The sequence below is a fragment of the Patagioenas fasciata genome, chromosome 1 (assembly GCF_037038585.1).
Source record: "Patagioenas fasciata isolate bPatFas1 chromosome 1, bPatFas1.hap1, whole genome shotgun sequence".
NCBI lineage: Eukaryota > Metazoa > Chordata > Aves > Columbiformes > Columbidae > Patagioenas > Patagioenas fasciata.
The window spans coordinates 106242769-106265426 of record NC_092520.1 but is presented as its reverse complement, the minus strand read 5'-3'; the positions used below and the strand labels follow the sequence as shown (position 1 = coordinate 106265426).

At 41.5% G+C, this 22658-nt stretch overlaps 1 protein-coding gene across 3 annotated transcripts in view; it reads right to left on the bottom strand.

Annotated features, from left to right (window-relative positions):
• Positions 1-10356: 10356 nt before the first annotated feature.
• The window catches only part of APOO (apolipoprotein O), a 30510-nt gene continuing 18208 nt past the window's right edge, over positions 10357-22658 (bottom strand). For all 3 annotated transcript variants that reach the window (XM_065859115.2, XM_065859107.2, XM_065859099.2), the window contains 3 exons: positions 20416-20523; positions 14452-14542; positions 10357-10665 (listed from right to left, as the gene is read on the bottom strand). In XM_065859115.2, coding sequence (XP_065715187.1) covers positions 14474-14542; positions 20416-20523 — 177 coding nt within the window. In that variant the 3' untranslated portion in view covers positions 10357-10665; positions 14452-14473. The remainder of the gene's footprint in view (positions 10666-14451; positions 14543-20415; positions 20524-22658) is intronic.

The window sequence follows — 22658 nt, the reverse complement described above, 5'->3', positions numbered from 1 at the left end:
TAAATCAGAGACTTTTACAACCGCCATTAACAAGTGCATACTATACCCGCTCTTTTGGAAATTGCTGCCCATTGCAACCAAGTGCCATATTTTGTGTGTCCTTTGCCCAGCTGAGAAAGACCAGCAGCCCCATTGTGTCCTCTGCTGTGTGCCAGTGGGGTGAGGAGCTGGTCGCTGCAGCAAGGACCAGCTACCCCGGCTCACCCCATCCCTGGCTGGTACCTGCCAGCTGACTCCCTGGAGGTGCTACAGTGCTTTTAGGCATGGGAGGGGAGCTCATGTCCTGCTGAGCCCCGCAGTGGGGATGACTAATGGCCAAGCCACGTCTCTGGTGCAATCCTATTTGGTTCAACAAGCCTGCCTCCCATCTTTTCCTGGAGAGCAGGGGGTGACTGGGTGCCATTCAGACTTTTTTTCTTGCCTTTCATTTAGGAAAAAGGGCAGGGGGCTCTGCAGTGAGCCTCTAGACCACCTGCGTTGCCCTGATGTGTGGAGCGCAGGGTGTCAGCATCACCTCTGGACCTTGGGCACAGCCTGATGCTGTGGGTTCCCACCAGCGCTGCCAGCAGTACCAGCTTCATGCAAGCGAGCCCTAAAAACACCAGTCAGGCATCAAAAACCTGCCCAGTTTCTTTTTAGTCAGAGGCTCCGTGACACTTGGTTTCGTATGTCCTTTCCTGCCCTGCCAGAACCCCTCATTTCACTGACTCATCTGGAGGCAAACAATGCCCAGGCAACCGGGGGGTGGAGGGGCTCAGCAGGAAATCCTCACTTCTGCTGTTGCTGCTGAGAGGTTACGAGATGCAGCTGTAACCTTCAAGCACACACCAGGAAAAACATCTGGCACACTCTTCAGCAAAGCATTTAATAACATTTATTAATCCAAAACCACCAGTGGACTGGGATTATTATGTATTACTTCAGGGTGTTCACTTTTGTTTTCAGTAAGATAATCAACGCCTCAGGCTTGTTAATCTATAAAGAGAATTAGGGCACTGTAACTGCACAGGAATGCTTGGAGAGGCCCAGATAGTTTCTTAGTTTCTTCTTTGTTATAAGCACAGTTTTGCTTGACTCTTCCTTCTTTTTTTTTTTTTTTAAGAACAAATTAAATAGATCAGCTGAGTAAATCAATGGCTAAATCTCCATCCCAGGAGAAGCAAACAGTTCTTCTGAACACCATAGTTTCTTTGCTTGTTTTCACATGTCTTTTCTTATCACATTGCACATTTTTGCTGCTCGCTGCTCTGATGTTTCTTTTTTCTTTGGTTTGTAATCGCCCTTGTCCCCACAGTCAGCATGGTGGGAAGTTCTGGTCCAAGGAGCTCACCTGCCAGGGGTACCACCACGTCTCACCAGTTGGGCTGGCTGTCCCCTATAACTGACTTCACATGAGTGGGAAAACAAGCATTTGAAAAACAAAGGCAATGCCAATCTCTTCATAAATAGTCATAGAATCATTTCGGTTGGAAGCGACCCTCAGGATCATCAAGTCCAACCATAACCTAACTCTGGCACTAAACCATGTTCCCAAGAATCTCATCCAGGTATCTTTTAAACACCTCCAGGGATGGTGACTCCACCACTTCCCTGGGCAGCCTGTTCCAATGCCTGACAACCCTTTCTGTGAATAATTTTTTCCTAATCTCCAATCTAAACCTCCCCTGGCACAACTTGAGGCCATTAGTAGTCTCCTTGAGACACATCCCTTTCATGCAAGGCATGCTGTAGCACCCTTTCAGATGGTTTTGGCTTCAGGGTGCCAGAGGTGCTGCAAAGCTGCCATGGCCAGGTTTCTAGAGACAGCTGCTCGGCTCTGCAGCCTGTCCCACAAGGGAGGGGAGGCCACTGCTGTGCCAGTGGGGGAACACAACCCGCATGTACCCATGTGAGCACTGGGTGATGTGCCATGGTCCCACACGCCACGTCTTTAGGAACAAAGGCTCCAGGGGCACCAGGTGTCCTCCAGACATGCCAGCACAAGAACCGAGGCCCCCTGTAACCAGGTCAGGTGAGGACATGGGGACAGTGCAGCCATCAGTGCTAAAAATTAACCTGGCTCAAAACCCTGATGTTTAAAATAAACTATATTTTAAAATTGACTGAGTTTATTGTTCTCTGGCTTTCAAAATAATAACTGACCAGATTTTAAGGAAACACTGTCCCCAAATCACTGATAAAAGCTGCTAACAGTAACCATACATGAGAAGGAGCTTCAGGAACCCATAAATGAGAAACATTGAAAGCAAGGATGATGAGGTGTCAAAATTCCTCAAGAAAATTACTGAGGTGAGACAAAAATGTTGGGAAGACCTCAGCAGGGTCTTCAGGTCAGGGAGGTGTTCCAGGCAAAGCCAGGAAAGTCCACACGACAGAGGGGTCACAAAGACAAGGAAGAGAAAGGCAAGAGAAACCAAGTTGGTGCAAAGAACTAAGTCAATGGTCAAGTACAGAAACATTAGAGTATCTTCTGCCCAGGGACCTTGGGGCTGAGTTCCTGCTGGTGTGGGCAGAACAGGTCCCAATTTTCCAGCTGGGAGGGATGGTGTTGATCTCTCCCATACTCCAGGAGCATCTCTCTGGGGCTGGCAGGTGAGCCAGGTGTTTCATGTGATGCTCCTCAGCCTTCCTGCAGAGAAGAAGGCTGATCACTTCTTCAGCTGGTGGGTTAAGAAAAGAGAACTCATGCAAATAAAACCACTCCCCTCACATATTTCACTTTGCAAGGAAAACACAAACAGATCCTGCAGGACTAATAATTATTACTGCTTCACATCTTCTTAACCGTTCTAACTTTATTTATGGGAGTTTACTTAGGCTGATGGTTACTAGTTTATTCATGCTAGTTAACCCTGTCACCTTTCAGGACAAAAATCGAGCTCTGGGCAGAGCATGTCCTTAGCTCAGAGACTTGTGGCCTGAGGTATGTGACATGTTATACACATCTACATTACACCTTAGCTTACCCACCAGGGACCCCAAATCACTTGCATTTTTTTCAGCCACTGTTCTGTTGAGTGTGAGTCACCAGCTATCCCAGGGCAGAGGGTGTTTTTACACCACTGCTCCTCTAACATTCCTCAAACAAGAGAGTCTCCTTAGCAGGCTAGCCTCATCTACAAATAGGAAAATAGTGTAAAAACAATAATGCTAAAAACCAACATGTAAATATCTGTCTTTTTAAAGAGTTTGAGAAAAGTTGTGGTAGTAAAAGAGGATGTGCTCACATTTGTGTTGAGCTAACCTCTTTTTTCCACAAGCTAAGACTTCTTCCCCTTTACTGTTTTCTTCTTGGTCAAAACACAGTTGCTGATTTTAGCATCTGTGTATTTTGCTCTCTTGTACAAGGATAGATCATCCTGATCTTACTCCATCAAGGCAAAAGTACAGCCAAAGGTTCTTTGGCCCTAGGGACGTCCTTGTACAGTTGGATGCTGTACAAAAGCTGCTGAAAGGCAGAAGACTCCAACATTATGTATGAATTGGCTTGCTCTCTCTTCTGGCAGAGATGGAGGACAGCTGAGCAGACGCACACTTCCTTCTTCCACCAGCCAGTAACAGCTCATCTTTTTATTATCAGATGAACCCAGAGGTGAGCACAGAAGGGATAAACACAACAGACTCTGCCCCACTGATCACCCACCAAACCACAGATGCAGTAGTAAGCTCTTCGCAGCTGGTAGCAGCTGAGTTGTTCCCCAGCATCTTCCTTCAGTCTGGAGTACTGTGGGTCACACTGAGCCCCGATCCTGCCAGGGCTTGCAGGCACGGCTGCTGCGTAAGCACCGTGTGTGGCACCGTGCCAGCGGCCCAGGCTGAGTCACTTGCAGCTCCAGGTGCCATTCCTCATCTCTGGCAGGACATGGAAAATGTGTCAAGCCTGGTACACAATAGTAAACATATTCCTTTGGACTGGCTTGGGTGCTTTTACCAGCCCACTTTAGATCAAGCAGTTTGTAAACAATGTTTTTATGACAGATCAAAAAACCCATTGGCACAGCTCCCCAGTAAATGCAAAGATAACTTCAGTATGCTGTGTCAAATAACAAAACTCTTTTTTTTTTTTGCACAATGCCAAAGTATCGGCGTGGCGGTCGTACTCTGAACGGAGGTTACCTTTATGATTCACAGCATGAATGAGCACTTAGTGGGCACATTCAAGAGCGCTGTACGCGTCAGGAAATGGCTCTTTCAGGTCTCCGTACAAAAGGAAGTGAGTCCGAAGCTTGCTAAATTTACAGAGAGAACCTTCATGAACTTAATCTAGGGCAGGGGATGGGGGGAAGGGAAGAATCCCTTTTCTTTCACTGGAGGTAGATAAATTAACTCTACATGTTTCTGTACGCAGTTTTTAACAATAAAAAAAGAAAGGGGTAAGGGCTGCCTCCGCAGCTGCTGCCCATGACCCTTAGCTGGTGTGTGTGTGCAGCCACAAAGACTCTTCTGGCTTCATGCCTCAGTGTCCTCCCGGTTGCTGGGAAAACAAGTGAGCTTTGCTGCGGCCCTGGGGTAAAGCCATGAGCTGGCACAGAGGGAGCATCACCGCACACCTCTGCTCAGGGCATCTGTCTGTCTTTCCTCCACTGCCACAGGAGCCTGTGGAGTGGGGCTACAGGGGCTGGCAGGCGCCTCCACATTGCTGGCCAAGTGATGGATGTGGCTCATTTTCAGATCAAAGAAACAGATTATTTCTTCAAAGGCACAGGTGCTGTGCCCTGGAGTTGAGGGAAGGTACTTCAGGTTAAGACTCAGTGTTCCGAGACTTGGGTGCAATGGGACACAGAATACTGGATTTTGAAAGATTTCCGTACGGGAGTTGGTACAGTTCTATGGCTTTAACATGGTAGCGGCCAAAGAAGGAAGTAATGAGGTTCTCCTCTTGCAGTTATCCAGTCACACGGTTGCTGAACTCACTGCTACCTCAAAATCCACACTGAGCAAACCCCTGAAGCAAGATGAGGTGCTCACACACAGACCTCCAGCACTCACCTGCGTAGCCGCCTCAGGGCTGCAGGCTGCCTTCCCTGGGTAGGACTGATGAACCCCAGGGGGTAAAGGACAGCTGCAACAGCCTTCCTGTCGTGGTTTAACCCGAGCTAGCAATACAGCCACGATAGCCACTCACTCGCTCACCTCCTCCCCTGCCCCGCCCAATAGGGGAGAGAATCAAAAGGGAAGGGAGAAACTTGGATTGAGATAAACAGTCTAATAAAATAACAAAATACTAATACACTACTCGTAAATATATATATAAAATAGAAATAAAAGATACTCAAGGTAATTCCTCACAAACACACTGAGCAGTCAGTCCCAGGAAACAGCACCTGGTCACACAGCCGATCCCAGAGAGAGAAGGGAGGAAAAAGGCAGAAAAGCCCAGCGGCCTCTGCAAAATGGCAAAAGGCCGGGCTGAACGTCCTGACCAAAACTCCCTCAGCTGTGTCCCAGAGAGAGAGCAAGAAGAGCAGACCCAACCTGAAGGTCCCAACTCTATCTATGAAGCATGACGCCAATGGGATGGAATACTCTCATTGATCATTCTGGATGTCAGTCAAGCTCTGCCCCATCCATGCCCCCCTTCCTCACTGCCTCGCACCTGTGGGCAGTGCGCTCAGAACGTCCTTAGCTCTCACATCAGAGCAATTAAACACATTAGCTCTGTGCTGGGTGTTATCTGCCTGTTCTCAAACTAAGTCCAAATAATGACTGTGGTAGCTACAAAAAAGAAAGGTTTCTAACTGCATGAAGAAAATTAACCCATTTTCAGTCAAACCAGCACATTTCACCACAAATCACCTGCTCTCTCTCCCAAACAGCAAGTCACCCATCTTGTTACTTCATGGGCCTGTCTTATAAAAACTTCAGGTTAGTACTGCTCACCAAGATCTGGACACTCAGGCTATACGTAAAGCATATCCTTTAGCTTTAGTCACCTGCGATCCATCTTCCTCTCTCCAGAAGACCCAGCAAAGCTTACCAATAACAAGATCATGCATGAGTAACTGGGCCTGGTGATGGAGCATTGCATCCAGCTTACCTGCCACAGCTGGACATGGCCTGCATGACTGACTGGCTTTGCATCTTAGTTGGTAGATACAGACCTTTAAATGCCCTCAAAAAAAAAAAAAAAAAAAAAAAAGGCAGGACAGCTTAAGCCTGGCAGATTAGTATGATGCAGGCAGTGTAGCTCCATTTCCCTACGCAGGAAGGTGTTTTTAAAGGAGGAAGATTGGTAAATAGCTGTGAGACATCCTGAGACCACCTTTGATGTCTCCAGCTTTCAACACCAATGTGACAGCTACCAGGAACATCAGCTTGAACACGTGCAGTGAGACCAGCATTCTGGTGGAATCCATGAACTTCACAAGGTGTATGTCTAGACCATTCTTTGGTCTTTGTGACCAGAGATGGCCAGTAATAAGCCTCACTGACACAAAACAGGAGAAAACACCACAATTGCACCAATATACCAATATTTCTTCCAGAGATACCTTGACAATGCCGTCAGCTCCAGTCAGTATAAGAACCACAGTCAAAAAATAACAGAATTGGCTAATGGTCCAGATTTCAGAAGACAGGTGGCTGGTTAGACAACTAGAAACATCTTTTTATCTGCTAAAACATATTCAGCTTTGTTTTTAAGATATTATTATCAAAGGTTTTTCTTGTAAACAAGCTTTTGTATCTGTCAAAACCACCCTGCAGTGCGTTTGACCTCACCAGCTGCCAGGCCATCCAGGTGCAATAGTTGACCCTGCTTTGAGATGCTACATGCAGGAAGGTCCAGTGGGAGGTTACATAGGCCTCCCCAGTGCACCTGGAGAGCCAAAACAGTCTTTATCAATAGCAGTTCATGATGATAAAATTGGCTTTACAAGGAGCTTTGGATTTATGGGAAGGTGTGGAAATAACCTTTACAAAACAAGAAAAGGGAAAAAGAAGTGCACGCAGCAGGGGTTGATATCTGTTCCGAAGCAAATGTGCTCACACAAATTTTTCTGCCGGGGTAATGAACAGAGCAGCAGTAAAGGTCTTCGGCTCCCAGGGCACTCCTTTCTCTAGTTCTAAAATGCTGTTCCCTCCATATCAATCTTGCTCTCTCTTGCACTGCAGTTATAGCTCTCTTCAAAGGTGACAGATGCAATGAAGGCAGCTCCAAAACACTTCAGTTACAAAATCGGCTAATACACCTCTGTCTGAGGCCCTCTGCAGTTACAGTACTGAGTCTAATCCAGATTTTCACAATGAATGTTTCTGGCAAAATACTGAGTTTTTCTTCAAGGCTGCAAGATTTTGCCTATTTACCTGGGCTAACAGGATTATTCCAAGTTGGTGATGCTCCTTCTAGCAAAAGGAGAGGCTATGCTGTCCACTTTTACTCAGACAACTAACACGCTGCCTACAGGAACCATCATCCCAGCACTGAGGGCTGCAGAGGCCAACCTGATGACCTCCAGTTCAACAATTTTCACACTCAACAGAGATTAAAGATCATGTTTTCAAGAGAAAGCCCTAGAGCCTGGCCTCAACACACCTGCTAGTGGCCACTATATCCAAGGATACCAAAATGAGAACTCTATTTCCTCAGTTATACACACTCCCATTATGTCCCGGTTCTGTTAAAAACAAAACAAGTTTCTCTTTCAGGGAATTTTCCTTTCAGCCAAAGTCTTCTTAGTAACTGCACTTTTCTAAAGTTGGATACACATTTTGGTAGACATAGCAATGGGATGCAAGGTTGCCAATAAGGGTGCACGTCCTGTAAGTCAGAGGGGCAAGGAGGAGCAAACCGGTGACTAAAACTGACCAACTAAGTATTCCATCCCATTCATGTTATACTTCACATAAAAGTGGGAGATCACAAGGATCTCGTCCCCTTTTTTCCTTTCTTCAACTATGGCCAACATCAGGAGAAGACCCCGCCTGCCATCCCTGCCAACTGAGGCCTAATAACAGACTTTGCATCCTTGAATCCAGTTCCGGTTTGCTGCAGAGTCCAGCCCAGAACTTCCTGTGCCTGCTCTACAGCTATCAGAGCAGCTGCTGTTGAGGTGCCAGGACTTTCAAGATTGGTTTTGTATATTTTGTATTACTTTCTCTATTTTATTAGTAGCATTAGTGAAACATTTTTAATTTTTTCCAACTCTCTCTCTCTCTCTGTCCTTCTTTGCGTTTCAATCACCTGTACTTAGTGGGGAGGTAGGGCCAAGAGGGTCAGGGGGGAGAGGTGGGGTTAACAAAGCATCTGCCACAGTTTATTGTCACCCTGCAATCAAACCGACATGTTACCAAGCCAAAAGCCTTCAAGTGGAAAGACGACCAAACTGTTGACATGAAACTGGGGTGGGGAAATATACTGGTTTAAATTGATATGGTAATACCCATAGGCAAAGTCTCGCAAAAGATAACACATGTGTGCACAAATTAGTTCCATGCATCTGTGTATGTGTACATATATGCACAAACAGTGGCAACCGCTCTCCTGTTCCTCATCAGGCAAAGTCTGTGCCAAATGAGTTGAATGTTTACTATCTCCCGTACTCTCACCAGCATGAAACTTTTTTTCTTAAATTTCCTGTACTTGTAAAAAACAGAAGACATAAGGAAAGGATTTCAGTTAGGGCCATCATGCTCACATTTTGGAACCATCTCATCATCACATGTGTATGCAGGTGTTCCAAGGCAGTCATTTCCTGGTAGATAAAACTGTTCTGGTTTGATGTCTATCATTTGGGACGTTTTTAAGCAGAAATGTAAATAAGAGTATGAAGATGTGATCAAGTAAAATGCATTTAAGTCAAGTGATGCTTATTTAACCCAGGATTTTATAAACACAGACACATGTGCATATATATGTAAACAAAGATTAAAAGCTGAGGATTAGCTCACAAAACAGACTGGACTTGAAAAGTTTCACTTGGATCTTGCAGTAAAAGGAAACAGAACAGCTAACAACTGCATCTAAAAAAAGAATGAGGAAAGCACATCTTGGTGGAGTCTATTGGTGAATATACCTGAACTACCAAGTAATTATGTTCCTAAATGCCAAGGGGGCACACACCAAATATTTCTGGAAAAAAAATAAAGGCATCTAAACCTGTATTCCTAACTCAAAGGTAATAATTTTCTCTAGAATATTAGGACACAAGTGAAGGACGATCTTTAAGGGAAAGAACAAGTCTATGTTGTATAAGAGTGATGTAACAGCAGTTACAGCTATGACTGATACTGCTCAAGTTCCCACTATTGACAAAAACGCTACTTTGATCCTCCCAAGCCTGTTTTAACTATGTTAGTGAATTTAGAGTTAAAAAAAGCCCAACACATATACACACCCCAAATCCCACCCAGGAACCCTGCTCCCTTTGCTAAATCAACACACATCTTCACCGGCCTAAAACAATGATAAAAAACACGCACTGAACATGTTGGGAGGTAGTTTTTTTTGCCTGAGGCAGCCACATGCCGTATGCCTGCATTAAAAAAGAGTTGGCATGTTTTGTAATGCCTGCACAGACTGGTATTTGCATTGCCAGGATCTGTTTGTTTTCCTCTAAAAGTTTTTGGAATACGCTCAGCCAGAACACCTAAGCAAGTAATAACAAAGATTCTTAAAAGCACTTCGAATCCAATTTGCTTTGTATTTTCTTCCCTGTTCTTTTTGGGAAGTTAATGTATGGTACAAGCACACATTTAATTACATCTTTCCCTGTTTCTCATATTCACTGATTAATTTAGGAACATTTAAGACTCGCCAACAGAGCTTTAAATGCTCTGGTAATCTGTGAAGCATCATGACCCCAAAGAGAGGCTCATGGAAATGGAGGGGGAAAAAAAAGAAAAAAAGATGAAAGGGTTTTATTGTGCAAAGATTTCAAAATGCTGGAAATCCTTTTGTATTTCCCTTCACTTTACTTTTTCCTCCCCTCCCCTGGCTGAGAATAAGGAAACGGCCAAGTTATTCTATGGCTGGTTCCCACCACCCTAACATTCTGGTTCCCACTGAGCTGTGCATTCAAGCAAAACCAAGAACAAACATTAACAGCTCCATTCCCATCCATCTACTAGACAGGAACTCACAGATGCTTCATTATATACCCCCTGCTGGCACTGATGAGGCAGAAGATTTGTATACAAGGGAGGGGGAGACTCAGACAAAACACAAGAGTCATTGTAATTGTTCTCATTCATAATTCTATTAGCTAATGGTAGCCAAAACATCATGCTACTTTAAGCTTTTCTTCACTGTTAAAAATACAGCCATTGTCAACAGCATCTCAAGAACCTTTCACAGATAGTGCAAATGTCACATACATGAGTTTAAAGATGAAGAAGGGAAAAAAAAACAGAGAGAGCTTTTTGTGTAACTGGAATTTAATTTTATATATAAATAATAAGAGACTGAGGAATTTTGAGACTTGCTACTTGCAAAGCTGATGCTGCCAGGGGACAAGCATGGGCAGACTTGAGTCCCACTGCAGGACTGAGGACAAGGTCTCAAGACTGACCTAAGATCCATAGTGTCCTTTCACAGATTCCATACCAGAAGCCGAAGCAGCACATCGTTAGTCTTTTCCTGAGACAGGTTAGTCACATTCAAAATAAAAATGGATTCAGATGGTTTTCCTCTTTCTCTTGGGAAAATGTTGCTCATACCTATTTCACCTGTAACCAAAGAAAGGTGACAGATAATAAGGGGGAGAGGGAGGGAGAAAGCAGAATTAAATACCATAGGCTTTTTTCTTTCCATTATCAAAGTGCAATTAAAACTTTGTTGCCCAAACAGGTTTTGATCAACTTGGTAGACAGAAAATTCTCAATACCAATTTACTTTTAGTAAAGAAATTTAACTCTTCAAATTAGTGACATTATAGCACTAATGATTATGTTTGCTCTAAAGAGTCCAATTCCTATAGTTCACAGAATCACAGAACATTAGGGATTGGAAGGGACCTCTAAAGACCATCTAGTCCAATCCCCCTGCCAGAGCAGGAACACCTAGATGAGGTTACACAGGAAGGTGTCCAGATGGGTTTTGAATGTCTCCAGAGAAGGAGACTCCACAACCTCCCTGGGCAGCCTGTTCCAGTGCTCTGTCACCCTCACTGAGAAGAAGTTTCTTCTCATATTTAAGTGGAACCTCCTGTGTTCCAGTTTGTACCCAATGCCTCTTGTCCTATCAGTGGTTGTCACCGAGAAGAGCCTGGCTCCATCCTCGTGACACTCACCTGTTACATATTTATAAACATTAATGGAGTCACCCCTCAGTCTCCTCTTCTCCAAGCTAAAGAGACCCAGCTCCCTCAGCCTTTCCTCATAAGGGAGATGCTCCACTCCCTTAATCATCTTTGTTGTCCTGAGCTGGACTCTCTCCAGCAGTTCCCTGTCCTTCTGGAACTGAGGGGCCCAGAACTGGACACAATATTCCAGGTGTGGTCTCACCAGGGCAGAGTAGAAGGGGAGGAGAACCTCTCTGGACCTACTCACCAGCCCTTTCTAATCCACCCCAGGATGCCATTGGCCTTCCTGGCCACAAGGGCACAGTGCTGGCTCATGGTCATCCTGTTGTCCACCAGGACCCCCAGGTCCCTTTCCCCTGCACTGCTCTCTAATAGGTCATTCCCCAACTTACACTGGAATCCAGGGTTGTTCCTGCCCAGATGCAAGACTCTACACTTGCCCTTGTTATATTTCATTAAATTTTCCCTTGCCCAACCCTCCAGCCTGTCTTGGTCTTGCTGGATGGCAGCACAGCCTTCTGGCGTGTCAGCCACTCCTCCCAGCTTCGTGTCATCAGCAAACTTGCTGATAGTACACTCTATTCCCTCATCCAAATCACTGATTAACGTATTGAATAGTATTGGTCCCAGTACTGACCCTTGAGGCACTCCACTAGATACAGGCCTCCAACTGTTGAACTGTATCAAAATAAAAGAGAGAAAGAACGCTCCATAGCACCAAAACACCAACTGGAATCTTGTGTAGTAAACCAAGTTTCTCAACTCAAATTATTTTTAACTCCCATCAATTGCACTTATTCTGTTATGAAGTCAGGGTAATTTAACTTGAAAAAACTGAGTTACATACACACAGAACAAGAACAGAATGAAAATGAGATATGCTGTCTTTGTGGAAAAAACACAAAGCCATGTCACTTCCATGTAACTCTTCAGCACAACAGCTGGATAAAATAAAAGCTTGCTTCTCCCATGAGATGTGGTTTGAGCTGTAGTTTGCATCTAATTCTGATGACAAACATACTATAATAAAGGAGGTGCAATGCTTCTGGTTTTTTGGAATGCAGAAATATGTTACTGTCTCCAGTGTGAAGCAATTTTATTCTTGGCTGACAAATCACAATTCAGAGACCCCTGCTGTGGCAAATCTTTATGAGGAAAATGATATTGTATTTATTTTAGCAACCAGATTCATCTAGGAATATTGCCAACAGTTGAAAATACAGAGAGACTGATCTCATTCAGAATAAACAAATGTGTCTTTTCAAAGATCACAGCAGCATTCTCTAACCTTTGGGATCACCCCAATCCAACAAAACATCTGGATCTGGGTTTGCTGTTGAATAACTTGGTTTGATTTCAAGCACAAGCAACAAATCACCACCCCCAGAGAACAGCTGAAAATTGATACCGAATTGAACTTTCACCATCTGGTTGCTCTAGGTCAAAAATCTAGGAGTTCCATTCATGTGTTTCCTCCAGAAACAATATGTGGCAAAGCAAGTAAATTTCAAAACCAGCAGCACTCAGGTACTTTAAGCACCTAAACACTCAACTTAGCTCTTCAGCTTTTGTTCCTCTCCTTTCACCCACATCCCCCCTTAAAAAGATTTTGTGCCTGAAGCAGAAAGCACTAACATTTAAAAAAGTGAGTAAAGGGCTAACAAATTATATTCACACAGTAGAAATGTCAAAACCAACCAACCATTCACAGGTTTCTGCTTGTAATGAACCTTGATATTTGCACAGTGTCTCACAAACTTAAACATAGAGCTCAATTTTTGTGGCCCTTCATAATTTAGTAGCTGTGTCCTAGTTCACAATAAGGACAACATTTTAGTGAATTTTAGAGAAGCTTGACTTCCTCTTGGTTCTCCAGGGTACCTTTACTCAAAACAAAACTGCTCTTCCTATTTTTTTTTCTTAAATTTTGAATTTATGTGGCTATTTTACAAAATACTTGAAAAATATGTATTCTTAAAGACTTCATATTCATGTCTGAAGGAAAAACTAATTACTTAGTAAATCAGCCAGTCAACATACTTTTTTCCCCTTCTGATAATTCAGTACAGCAATTAAAAATAAATTAAGGAAAACACAACACTAGAAACTAGTTTTGCTTTTAAAGCTGATCATCTAACAGTGGAATGTTGTTGCTCAGCAGACGTTTGCATTCCATCACATCTGCAAACATTTGTGACTGGTGATGATGCATGGAAGAAAAAAAAATGATTCAGTTTTCTAAATCTGGACACTATTTACGCAGCTGCTAGTTAGAAAAAAATTACTGGTAAATGAAACTGCGTAGAAAAATAATGACAAGTCCCTACAATGCTAGGATCATTTTCTGATGAAAAATAAGTCTTTAACATGATGTGAATATACAGGACGAAGCCAAGCAAGTAGACGACATGTTCAGAAAAGACATCCTTTATCAACTCAGAGCAGACATTATCTGATATTTTGTACTAAATGATGCCCAACTGCATTATCATTAGTAATAATGAGCCTCAAATACACAGCAATTTTTGTTCTATGAAACTGAACCATCTTAAAACAGTGGAGAGGGTGTTTTTGGTTTGCTTTTCTAGAAACCAACAATCACAGGACTTGCTAGAGTTTCAAAAGCAACCCAGGGGCAAAGTCAGAAACAAAACTGACAGCTCAGCTTGAGTTTCTGGCTTGGAGAACTGGGAAAGGCAACCTCTGCTTCCTCCATCATCCATCCCCAAATGCTGAAGCATGTCTCGTTAGGACGGGGCATCAACATGAAAGGCCAGGCACATTGTGAACTGTTACTAGCATTGACAAATCTTTATAGAGAAAACATCTAAACAGGAAAGACGTTTCTTTCCCCTCCTTCATATCTGCACAGATGAGATGAGTTTTTTGGTACAAGGGCCAGAAATGGGAAGGGAAGTAAGAAGAAAACCCAATACATTAATAAGGCCTTTGTAAATTAACTTGGAACCCATGGAGGAGATGGATATTTGCTCGCTATGCTCTAATGATGAAGAATTTTGGTAAGTTAACTTAAAGAGTGTTAAGGAGCACACATATTCTTGACAAATGTTGAGATGAATAAAATTACTTCTTTTCCCTCTTTCTTCATCAATATCAAAATAACTACAAGTCAAACTTGCAAGTGTTCAGCTTTTCCAGAATATTCTGCTGCTGTAGCCACACACTGTTATCATCAGTCTTTATTCTTTACCTGTGCCAAGTGATCTGGTGTTCTACTTCTGGGCTTGCTTTTCATTTGAAGCAGCATGGATTTCCAGGGGCTTGTCACCATCTGCATCACCCTTGAGGAGGGAAAAACATGCACAAAATTTCACATGAGGCACTCCATGATTAATGTTTTTGCCAGAACAGAAACCCTCTTCAAAAGCTGAAACAAAAACTTCTTGCAAAATCAAGTGGCTGATGAGATTAATTCAGTATAATATATTCAAATGTTATCTTCTCCCAAACGGCTCCTACATTTTAGTCTTCCTGTAGTTAGCTGAGCAATTAAAGGATTTGAAAGAACAAGTAGTTCAACAGAAATGTTTTAATTGACTCATTCTGCCTGCACTAATAACAGAGGATGAATTCCCACAGAGTAGCTGCTATTTCGCATTCTCGGAATTCTGTGTGGATTTATACAATAGGTCTCTTTTAGTATGTATCCTTTAAGAGAGCGTTCTCACACTTTCCCCAAAATAAATGATAGAAATCAAAGAACGAAGACAGGCTTGTTAGAGCATCTGGTCTATCTGTTTGCCAAGTATGACAAGAAGAACAGGCATTTGATTATAGTTTTAAACAGATATCAATTAAAAAAAATACTTATAGGGCCACACACATGGCTAGGGGACTGCAGCATATGACAGTCTAGGACAGCCTGAGAGATGTGGGTCTGTTCAGCCTGGTGAAGGCCAGACAAAGGGGAACCTAATTGCTACCCACAGCTCCCTAATGGGCATTTAGGTATCTGGAAGAGCTTCCCAGAGATTCACACCAAAAGGACACAGAGCAAAGGACACAGGAACACAGCAAATTTCTGTTGGACTGATGGGGGGAAAAAAAGAAAAATGTATTACATCACTGGTAAGTACTGGAGTAGGTTTTCCAGAGAACTTTGTGAATCATCATCCTTGGAAATGTTCAGCACTTGACTGCACAGGGCCTGAGCCATGACATCTAACTTCAAAGCTGTCTCTGCTTTGACCAAGGAGTTGGACGAGATGATCAGAGGTCACAGCCAGTTTCAATTATTCTCAAATTCCACACATGAAAATTAGACAGCATTTTCCTTTTATTCTAAAAATATTTTTTTACCAATATGACTTAAATGCAATGGAAAATGTAACAAAAGAAGATAGAAGAGACTGGAAAATAAACATTTCACAGGATGGGTGAAATTTATGTCCCAGCACAAATCAAATACTACAAGTAAGGCACCAAGTCTGTGAGACCCTGCATATGCTGTGCTGGAGATACAGACTCAATAAATCAAGATTCAATTATGAGGACAACTCTTAAACTCCTTATTCAAAATATGCCTAGCAAGACCTTTAAAGAGAACTCTTTCTTTCAAAAACCCATTTTGTTTTGATCACTACCCCAGATGTTTCATAATATAAGAAATCACATCCACAAACCACATCAATTTCAAAATAATGATCTACGCTGTGATTTTCTTGTACAGGAACTTGTAAGTTACGACATTTTACTAAAATTTGTAATGAATAACCTGACTCACAATGCCTCATCTTAGGGATTACTCAACCCTGAACAAATTAACAAAAAAATAATGGTTCACAGAGAGTCCTATGTTTTTCCTCTTGCTTCTTTTAACTTGTAAAAAGCAAATAGTATTTAAGTAAGCTTCTTGGGTTTTTTGGTCCTGAAAGAGGAAAAAAGCCCAAAGCAACACACACACAAATGTACACGAAAATAGGGGTCTTGCTCAGTTCCTTTGTTTCCGTTAGCTCAGCAGATCTCACCACAGGGCTCATCTTCCCTAGATCTATTAAGCCTGAGCTATTTAATTCAAGCCAATCCACTGCTAAACTGTCATCCTTCACACAAATTCATTTGCTGAATCAGCAATTAAAAAGTTCCTCTAATTCCACCCGCTGTATGTGCCCACTACATAAATAGCGAGCCTGAGTAAGACCAATCAGGCAGTGAGGTGGGTGGCCAGGAAAGGACACCCTTTGAGCTGGCACAGGACATAAACACACCTAATTTTACAATAAAGTGTTAAGGTCCCCTGGTCACACTCAAAACCACAATAGAAGCAAAAAATGTGTTTAGAGCAACAACCCAGAAGACAAGCCGCCTCTGGGCCATGATGCCCTCTCATAATTAGAAGCAGGCACACATGCAAGATAGTGTTTCTACTTTCTGGCTCAACACAACCATTCCAAAATATATCTGGGTGGCCAGAGGAGTTCATGCAGAGATCTATCCCACAGCAGAAGGTATTTTGCATTCTTTTGCACCTGACATTTCAACCAAAAGGTAGCTGATAAGAAATCTTCACAACATATTCGTTAGTCAAGTGTTTAATACATCAGGATGCCACAGGATTAAAAAAAAAAAAAAAAAATCATTATTCCAAATTAAAAATAATATTGGAACTATGGGGACTGTAAACAACGCTTTTTGTAAAGCTTCAGTACGTAAGAGATTAAAACCCATCCAATTTAGCTCACATTATCTAACAAACGAAACCTAAATTTTAAATGACAAACTTAGGGAAGTATTGAAACCAGAGCCAGAAGAGGAAGGGCAAAAAGGCAGCATTTCAGGAAAATAAACATCAAATGAGCTGACTGACAAACAGGACCTGTTAAAAACTTACAGGTGGTAAGTTCAGAACTGTGGCTCTGAAATCCCAGTCTTTAAGCAGTTTTCTGTAAAAGAAGTTATAATCCTTTGTATAGAAAACCATAGTCCTTAAGTTTAAGCTGTTGCACAAAATCCTCAAGCTGCTATGGTTTGTCCATCCCTCTGACCTACGGACAGGTATTAAAGATGATAAAATCAGCCAGTATTAAACAGACACTGCTGTGAGTTGGGGGAAGGAAAAAAAAAAAGCAGCTGCAATTCACTGCCTTAACAGTTCAGCTAGTTCAACACTTTTGTAGGCACTAGAAGGCAAAAAAGTGTAGAAGAAATGTAGAAAAATATCCTACATGAACAGAGCAGAGGAACCAGTTACTCACAAAGACTAGCTGAAGGCAATATAGGATATTAGCATTTGTAATTGCAAAACCCCAGTAATGAAAGTTTGATGCCACCTAAGGCTACTCAAAAATATTTCAAATGCATCACTCTAAAAAACTGCATGTTGGTATGATTCTCTACAAATTTTGTACACTAAGTTTAAGATAAACAAAGTCTGAGGGACATATGTCCATTTTTCTATCATCTCCCCTAAAGATTTACACCTTGATAACATAAATGTTAACACTAATTCCACTGATTTTTGTGGAATTACTTCATGGGAGTAAGCGTTAGTCAAGTAAGCAAAAGATTTTTCAGAAGATAAAACCCTTAAAATATATACTTGTCCTTCAAACAAGATGGTTACATTTCTTCTACCATATCTTCTACCTGCAGGAAGCAGAAAAGTTGTCCACTTTATTATGTCAAGATAAAGTATACAGAGGCTGAATAACTACTCCTGCTGTCCCTTATGAGGAAAAAAAGTGCACACTGATTTTTACTTATGGTACTTGTGTAGTTTTAGCAGAGGGCTTCTTTTACCCTGTCATCCTGACCAGCTGGCTCCTTCCACAAGCCAGCTTCGGGGTACCAGAATACTGCACTGTAAACAGCATATTCAAAACCTTATGAGACAGACTCGCTGTACGGAGGGGCTCAAGCCACAGTGTTTTGAAATGTAGCAGCAGAAGGTCCTGCAATTAATAGTTCCTGGCAGAACTTCGATTTCAGTTGATATGACCTCAATTTGGCACAGGTTTTTGTTTCATAAAACCTTCAGAAAATCAACATATCACATCTATTTTAATGACATGTTGCTGCACAAGCATGAAGTTATGCACAGCTGTGGTACCTTTAACTATCAAATTACGAGCAACACACCAAATTAATACAAGCCAAGAAGAGCTACCCATATACTGCTTGACTATTCGCAAGAATCATTTGTGTAGCAACAGAAAAATGCTAGAGCGAATGTCACAAAAACAAAACAAAAATAATCATATCTTTTGCTCTGGCATGGTTCCACAAAGTGGGTTACATCTGCTGCAACACCAACTCAAGAATAACATGTACATTTGTCTTCACTTGTTTAAGGAATCTAGCTGCCTAGTATGACAATAAGAAACATACAAAAACAACCCAATTCTTTCACAGGGCTGTCAAATTAAGATAGAAGTCCCAGAATATATCCTAGAAAGCTTTGCCAATTTTAATATATGATAGCTGAAAGCACTTCTTTTCTTCTATGACACTTCTGTATCAGTAAAAGCTCCAATAAAAATGCAACTTTACGTTTATTTATAACAGAAATTCTTTTGCTGGAAAAGTTGATACTGATTCGGTGCATCTAATTGTCTGTATGAACAAAACGTACTTTCTTGCATTAGTACAATCACACAGACAAACAATATCTTCGATGCAGGCAATTTTATCAAGTGCATAGTGCTTCTTCATTTGAGTCACAGATTTTTGTTTCTTGCCTAATCCATGAAGTTAAATAGCAACAGTTAATACGATCTGATCAAGTGGATGAACCTTAGGAGGAAACCACTCAACACGTTTTGGCTACTAAGGGGTGTGATCTAAAGATTCTGCAAGGAGGAAGAGAAAGAAGTGTGTTTACTCAGTGGTCACTGCAATTTGGCATGTCGTTTGTTTTTCTGCTGAGGTAGCAAGTGCTTGAATAAGCCTTACAATAAGATGAAAGCTTCAAAAGTTTTTGCCTTCCAATAACAACCACATGTTTCCTTTTGAAAGCCCAGAACACAATAAAATAAAAAGCTCAGCTAATTTTTACTGATGCTGTCAGTTTGCCTTTCTGAAATATTTTAACATTGCATATTTTTCTGAGATACTTTTTGACAGCCTAGGTTTTAGGAAAGGTACAGTATGATTAACCTTTGTTTATTCAAAGAGCTACACACATGCATTTACTGAAGCACCCATGGTCAAGACGGGACGAGTATCCACTGATGCAAGTCTCCACTCCCATAAGACTCAGCAACTGACAGGACAGATGAGCATTTCTCCAGTCCAGCTTGTTTGGAACTAGTCCCACACCTAGACTTACCTAGAGAACTCAGCTGCATACCTTCAGTCAATTCAAGTACAACCGCCTCTCCAACACATCTCTCACTCAGTGGCTATCCCCCTTATGTCTTAGGGCTGAAAATACCATGTTCTGGTCAGGTAGGACTTCTGGTTTACAACCTAGAAGCTACGCATCATTATCAGCCTAGTCTGAACTGATACCATGTTGTGAGCTGTGGCTCAATCAGGAAGTCCACAGTAAAAGACCAAGTCTTTCTGCTTGTTCAAAGTTGTTTTCAAATAATCTGTTAGTTTTGCCACACTACATCAAACAACAAAAATAAGAGATGGGAAGCAGTCTGCAGCCAGCGCAGCAGTTTGTATCAACGGAACAAGCATAGTTGCTTAGAAAACAGGAATTAAAGATGCAGCGAGTTTAGAAGTGAATTTAAAACTACAGAAGCTTTACATAACACACCTGAACTTTTCTTTAAGCAGCCGTTTAAAAAATTCCCTAAAAATCTTACATGCTCTCCCTGGCACACATTTAACCAGCTCGCACAGCTTTCCAGCCAAACTCTGCTTCACTGAGCTATCTACATACATTTCCTAGAAGTCAGTTTGCCTATCTCTATCAGATGTACAACAACAAAGACACCTTGCTCCTGTGGGATTACAGAAATGTCTAGTAGATAAAAGACAAAAACATCATTAAGATACTTAACTCCAGAAGCTCCAGGCAGGTTATAAATTATGATCAAGACATTACATAATGTAATGATTCGTTAAAACAAGTTCCCGTTTTTTCACAAGTCAGTGCTAATCTTCAACTAGTATCATTAATCAATCATATCACACCTATTTAGAAACTTGGAAGCATTTTGTAGAATGCATCATGTATCTGAATCAAGTTCCTAAGACCTTTTACCTTCTCACTTTTTTTCCCTGGTTTCTTCTTCTTAGGGTTGTCCTTCCAAAGAGATTCTACAGCAATATATCCCTGAAGACTCCAGTCATACAGCTGTGTACCAGCAACCTTTGAAACAAAAGAGATTAGAAAGCATGAACTTAATAACCTGGGAAATATTCTTTTCCTTTTTGTTTAAGTGGAAGAAGTCTCAAAACACAAGATCTTTAACATCTTCCTGTTCAAGCTCAGGGTGTACACCATTAATAAACATCTTAGGAAAAAAAAAAAATACACAAAGAACAAGAAAAGCCAACTCTCTAAAAAACTGTTTGAAGACTACCTGAAAACATGTTTGTATAAAGAGGGGTAGAATGATGCTGCATGGAAACAATTCTGGTTTTCTTAATATTTGATGTTTAGATTTAACATAAGCAAATTATTTCTTAATTTGACCATAGTAATTAAAAAAATCCCTCTTAGTTTGCCACTATTCTGCAATTTTACATTTTTACTGCTTTGACAGAACAGTAAATGTACCTCTTTGTTTCTTTTTACTTACTATTTAGAAGAAAGACCTAATTTGCTGATAAGTGGCTGTCCTGAATAACCAGCTGTCAATTCTTAAAACAGAAGGCACCTAGGAAAGACTGCCTTTGCTATATTACACTGACAGGTAATTTTACAACAGGAAAAATCCTTAAGTCTAATAAAAATAGTATCTCCTGCCCCTTACACAACAGAGAACTGTAACATCCATAGCATCCTTTAAAACTCAAGAGTGGTAGGTTTTCACAGCTCAGTTCAGTACTCACTTTCATATCACTATCAGTTTTCTTACAAATAAAGAACTGCAGAAGTGGACATTTTGCCCAACTAACCAGCTATTAAATTAAAAAAACCTTATGAAATAAAGAAACAAGAAGGTCCCTAGGTCCCACAACAGGTAAAGCTGGAAAACCAAAACTATGAGAACAGGGCAAGCATAAATGATCTTTCTGAAACAGTTTTCTGATGTTTCTGAAAGTTTCTGAATTATTTTATTAAGTTTCTTCCAGTCTCCAACAATTTGCTGCTCAGAGATTTCCTGAGCCAGAGGTGATTTTTATGTGTACAACAATTCTCAAGGAATTTCCCTCCTATGAACTTGTTGCCCCTCCCCTAGCATCCACAAAACCCAGTGCCAAGAAGCTCCAGTGCTGGGCACACTCGGTGCAAAGAACCTCTTCCCTTTGTTTGTCTGAAAACAGTTAACTACACCAGGTACGTACCACAATGATAAGGGATGTGCTTCTGGGCATACTATCTTACAGAAGAGTCTATTTAATAATTACAATTGAAAGAAAAAAAAAAAACAAAACAAATCAGCAACTACATTTCCAAGTCAAAACTAAATCCAAAACATAAACTGTTCTAAATACAAGGAGCTAGCATATTTGTCACCACATTTGACAATTACAGTTGTACTTAGGTTTTAAACAAGTCAGCATGATGCACTGCGTTTTCTCTATATTTGAAGGTGATAAAGGTCATCAGCAAAAAGTACACCAACTGTTACAAGGATGAATGTGTCAAATTCAAACATTACAGGTAGACAGTTATCTTCTTTTTCAGTATCAAGAGTGTTCATTTTTAAGTACTTCAACAAATTAGTTCTGGAAGTCAGAGGAGCGTGTGGGTCATCCAGAAAGATAGCATGATCGGCTGTGCAAGCCATACAAACCTACCATGACCAAAAAATAACCGCAAAAAAACAAAGGGCTTTTTTGTCTGCAATGTTACTAAGGTCACAGCTATCAACACAAAATGAGAAACAAAACAACTATCCATAAGCCATTTCTTGTTCCTGCTTAAAAATACTCCCTTAAAATACTTTAAACCACTCTAAATACTTAACAGCAAAAACCTAAAAATATTATTATGGGAGTTATATGACCAAATGACTTATGACTTGCACTAAATGAGAAACTGGTCATTCACACTGCTGGACTGAAGTAGCATCACAAAGTACAGTAGCTCAGATAGTTAACTCTGCCAGAGTTAACCAGTGTTTCAACACTGTACACACATCTCAAGAGCTGGGACTCAAACACAACTTCACAGTTTGCCTGAGTTCATAGAATGATTGAATGCCCTGAGTTGGAAGGGACTCACAAGGACCATTGAGTCCAACTCCTGTCCCTGCACAGGACAACCCCACAGTTCACACCATGTGTCTGAGGGCGTTGTCCAGTCTCTTCTTGAACACTCTCAGGCTTGGGGCT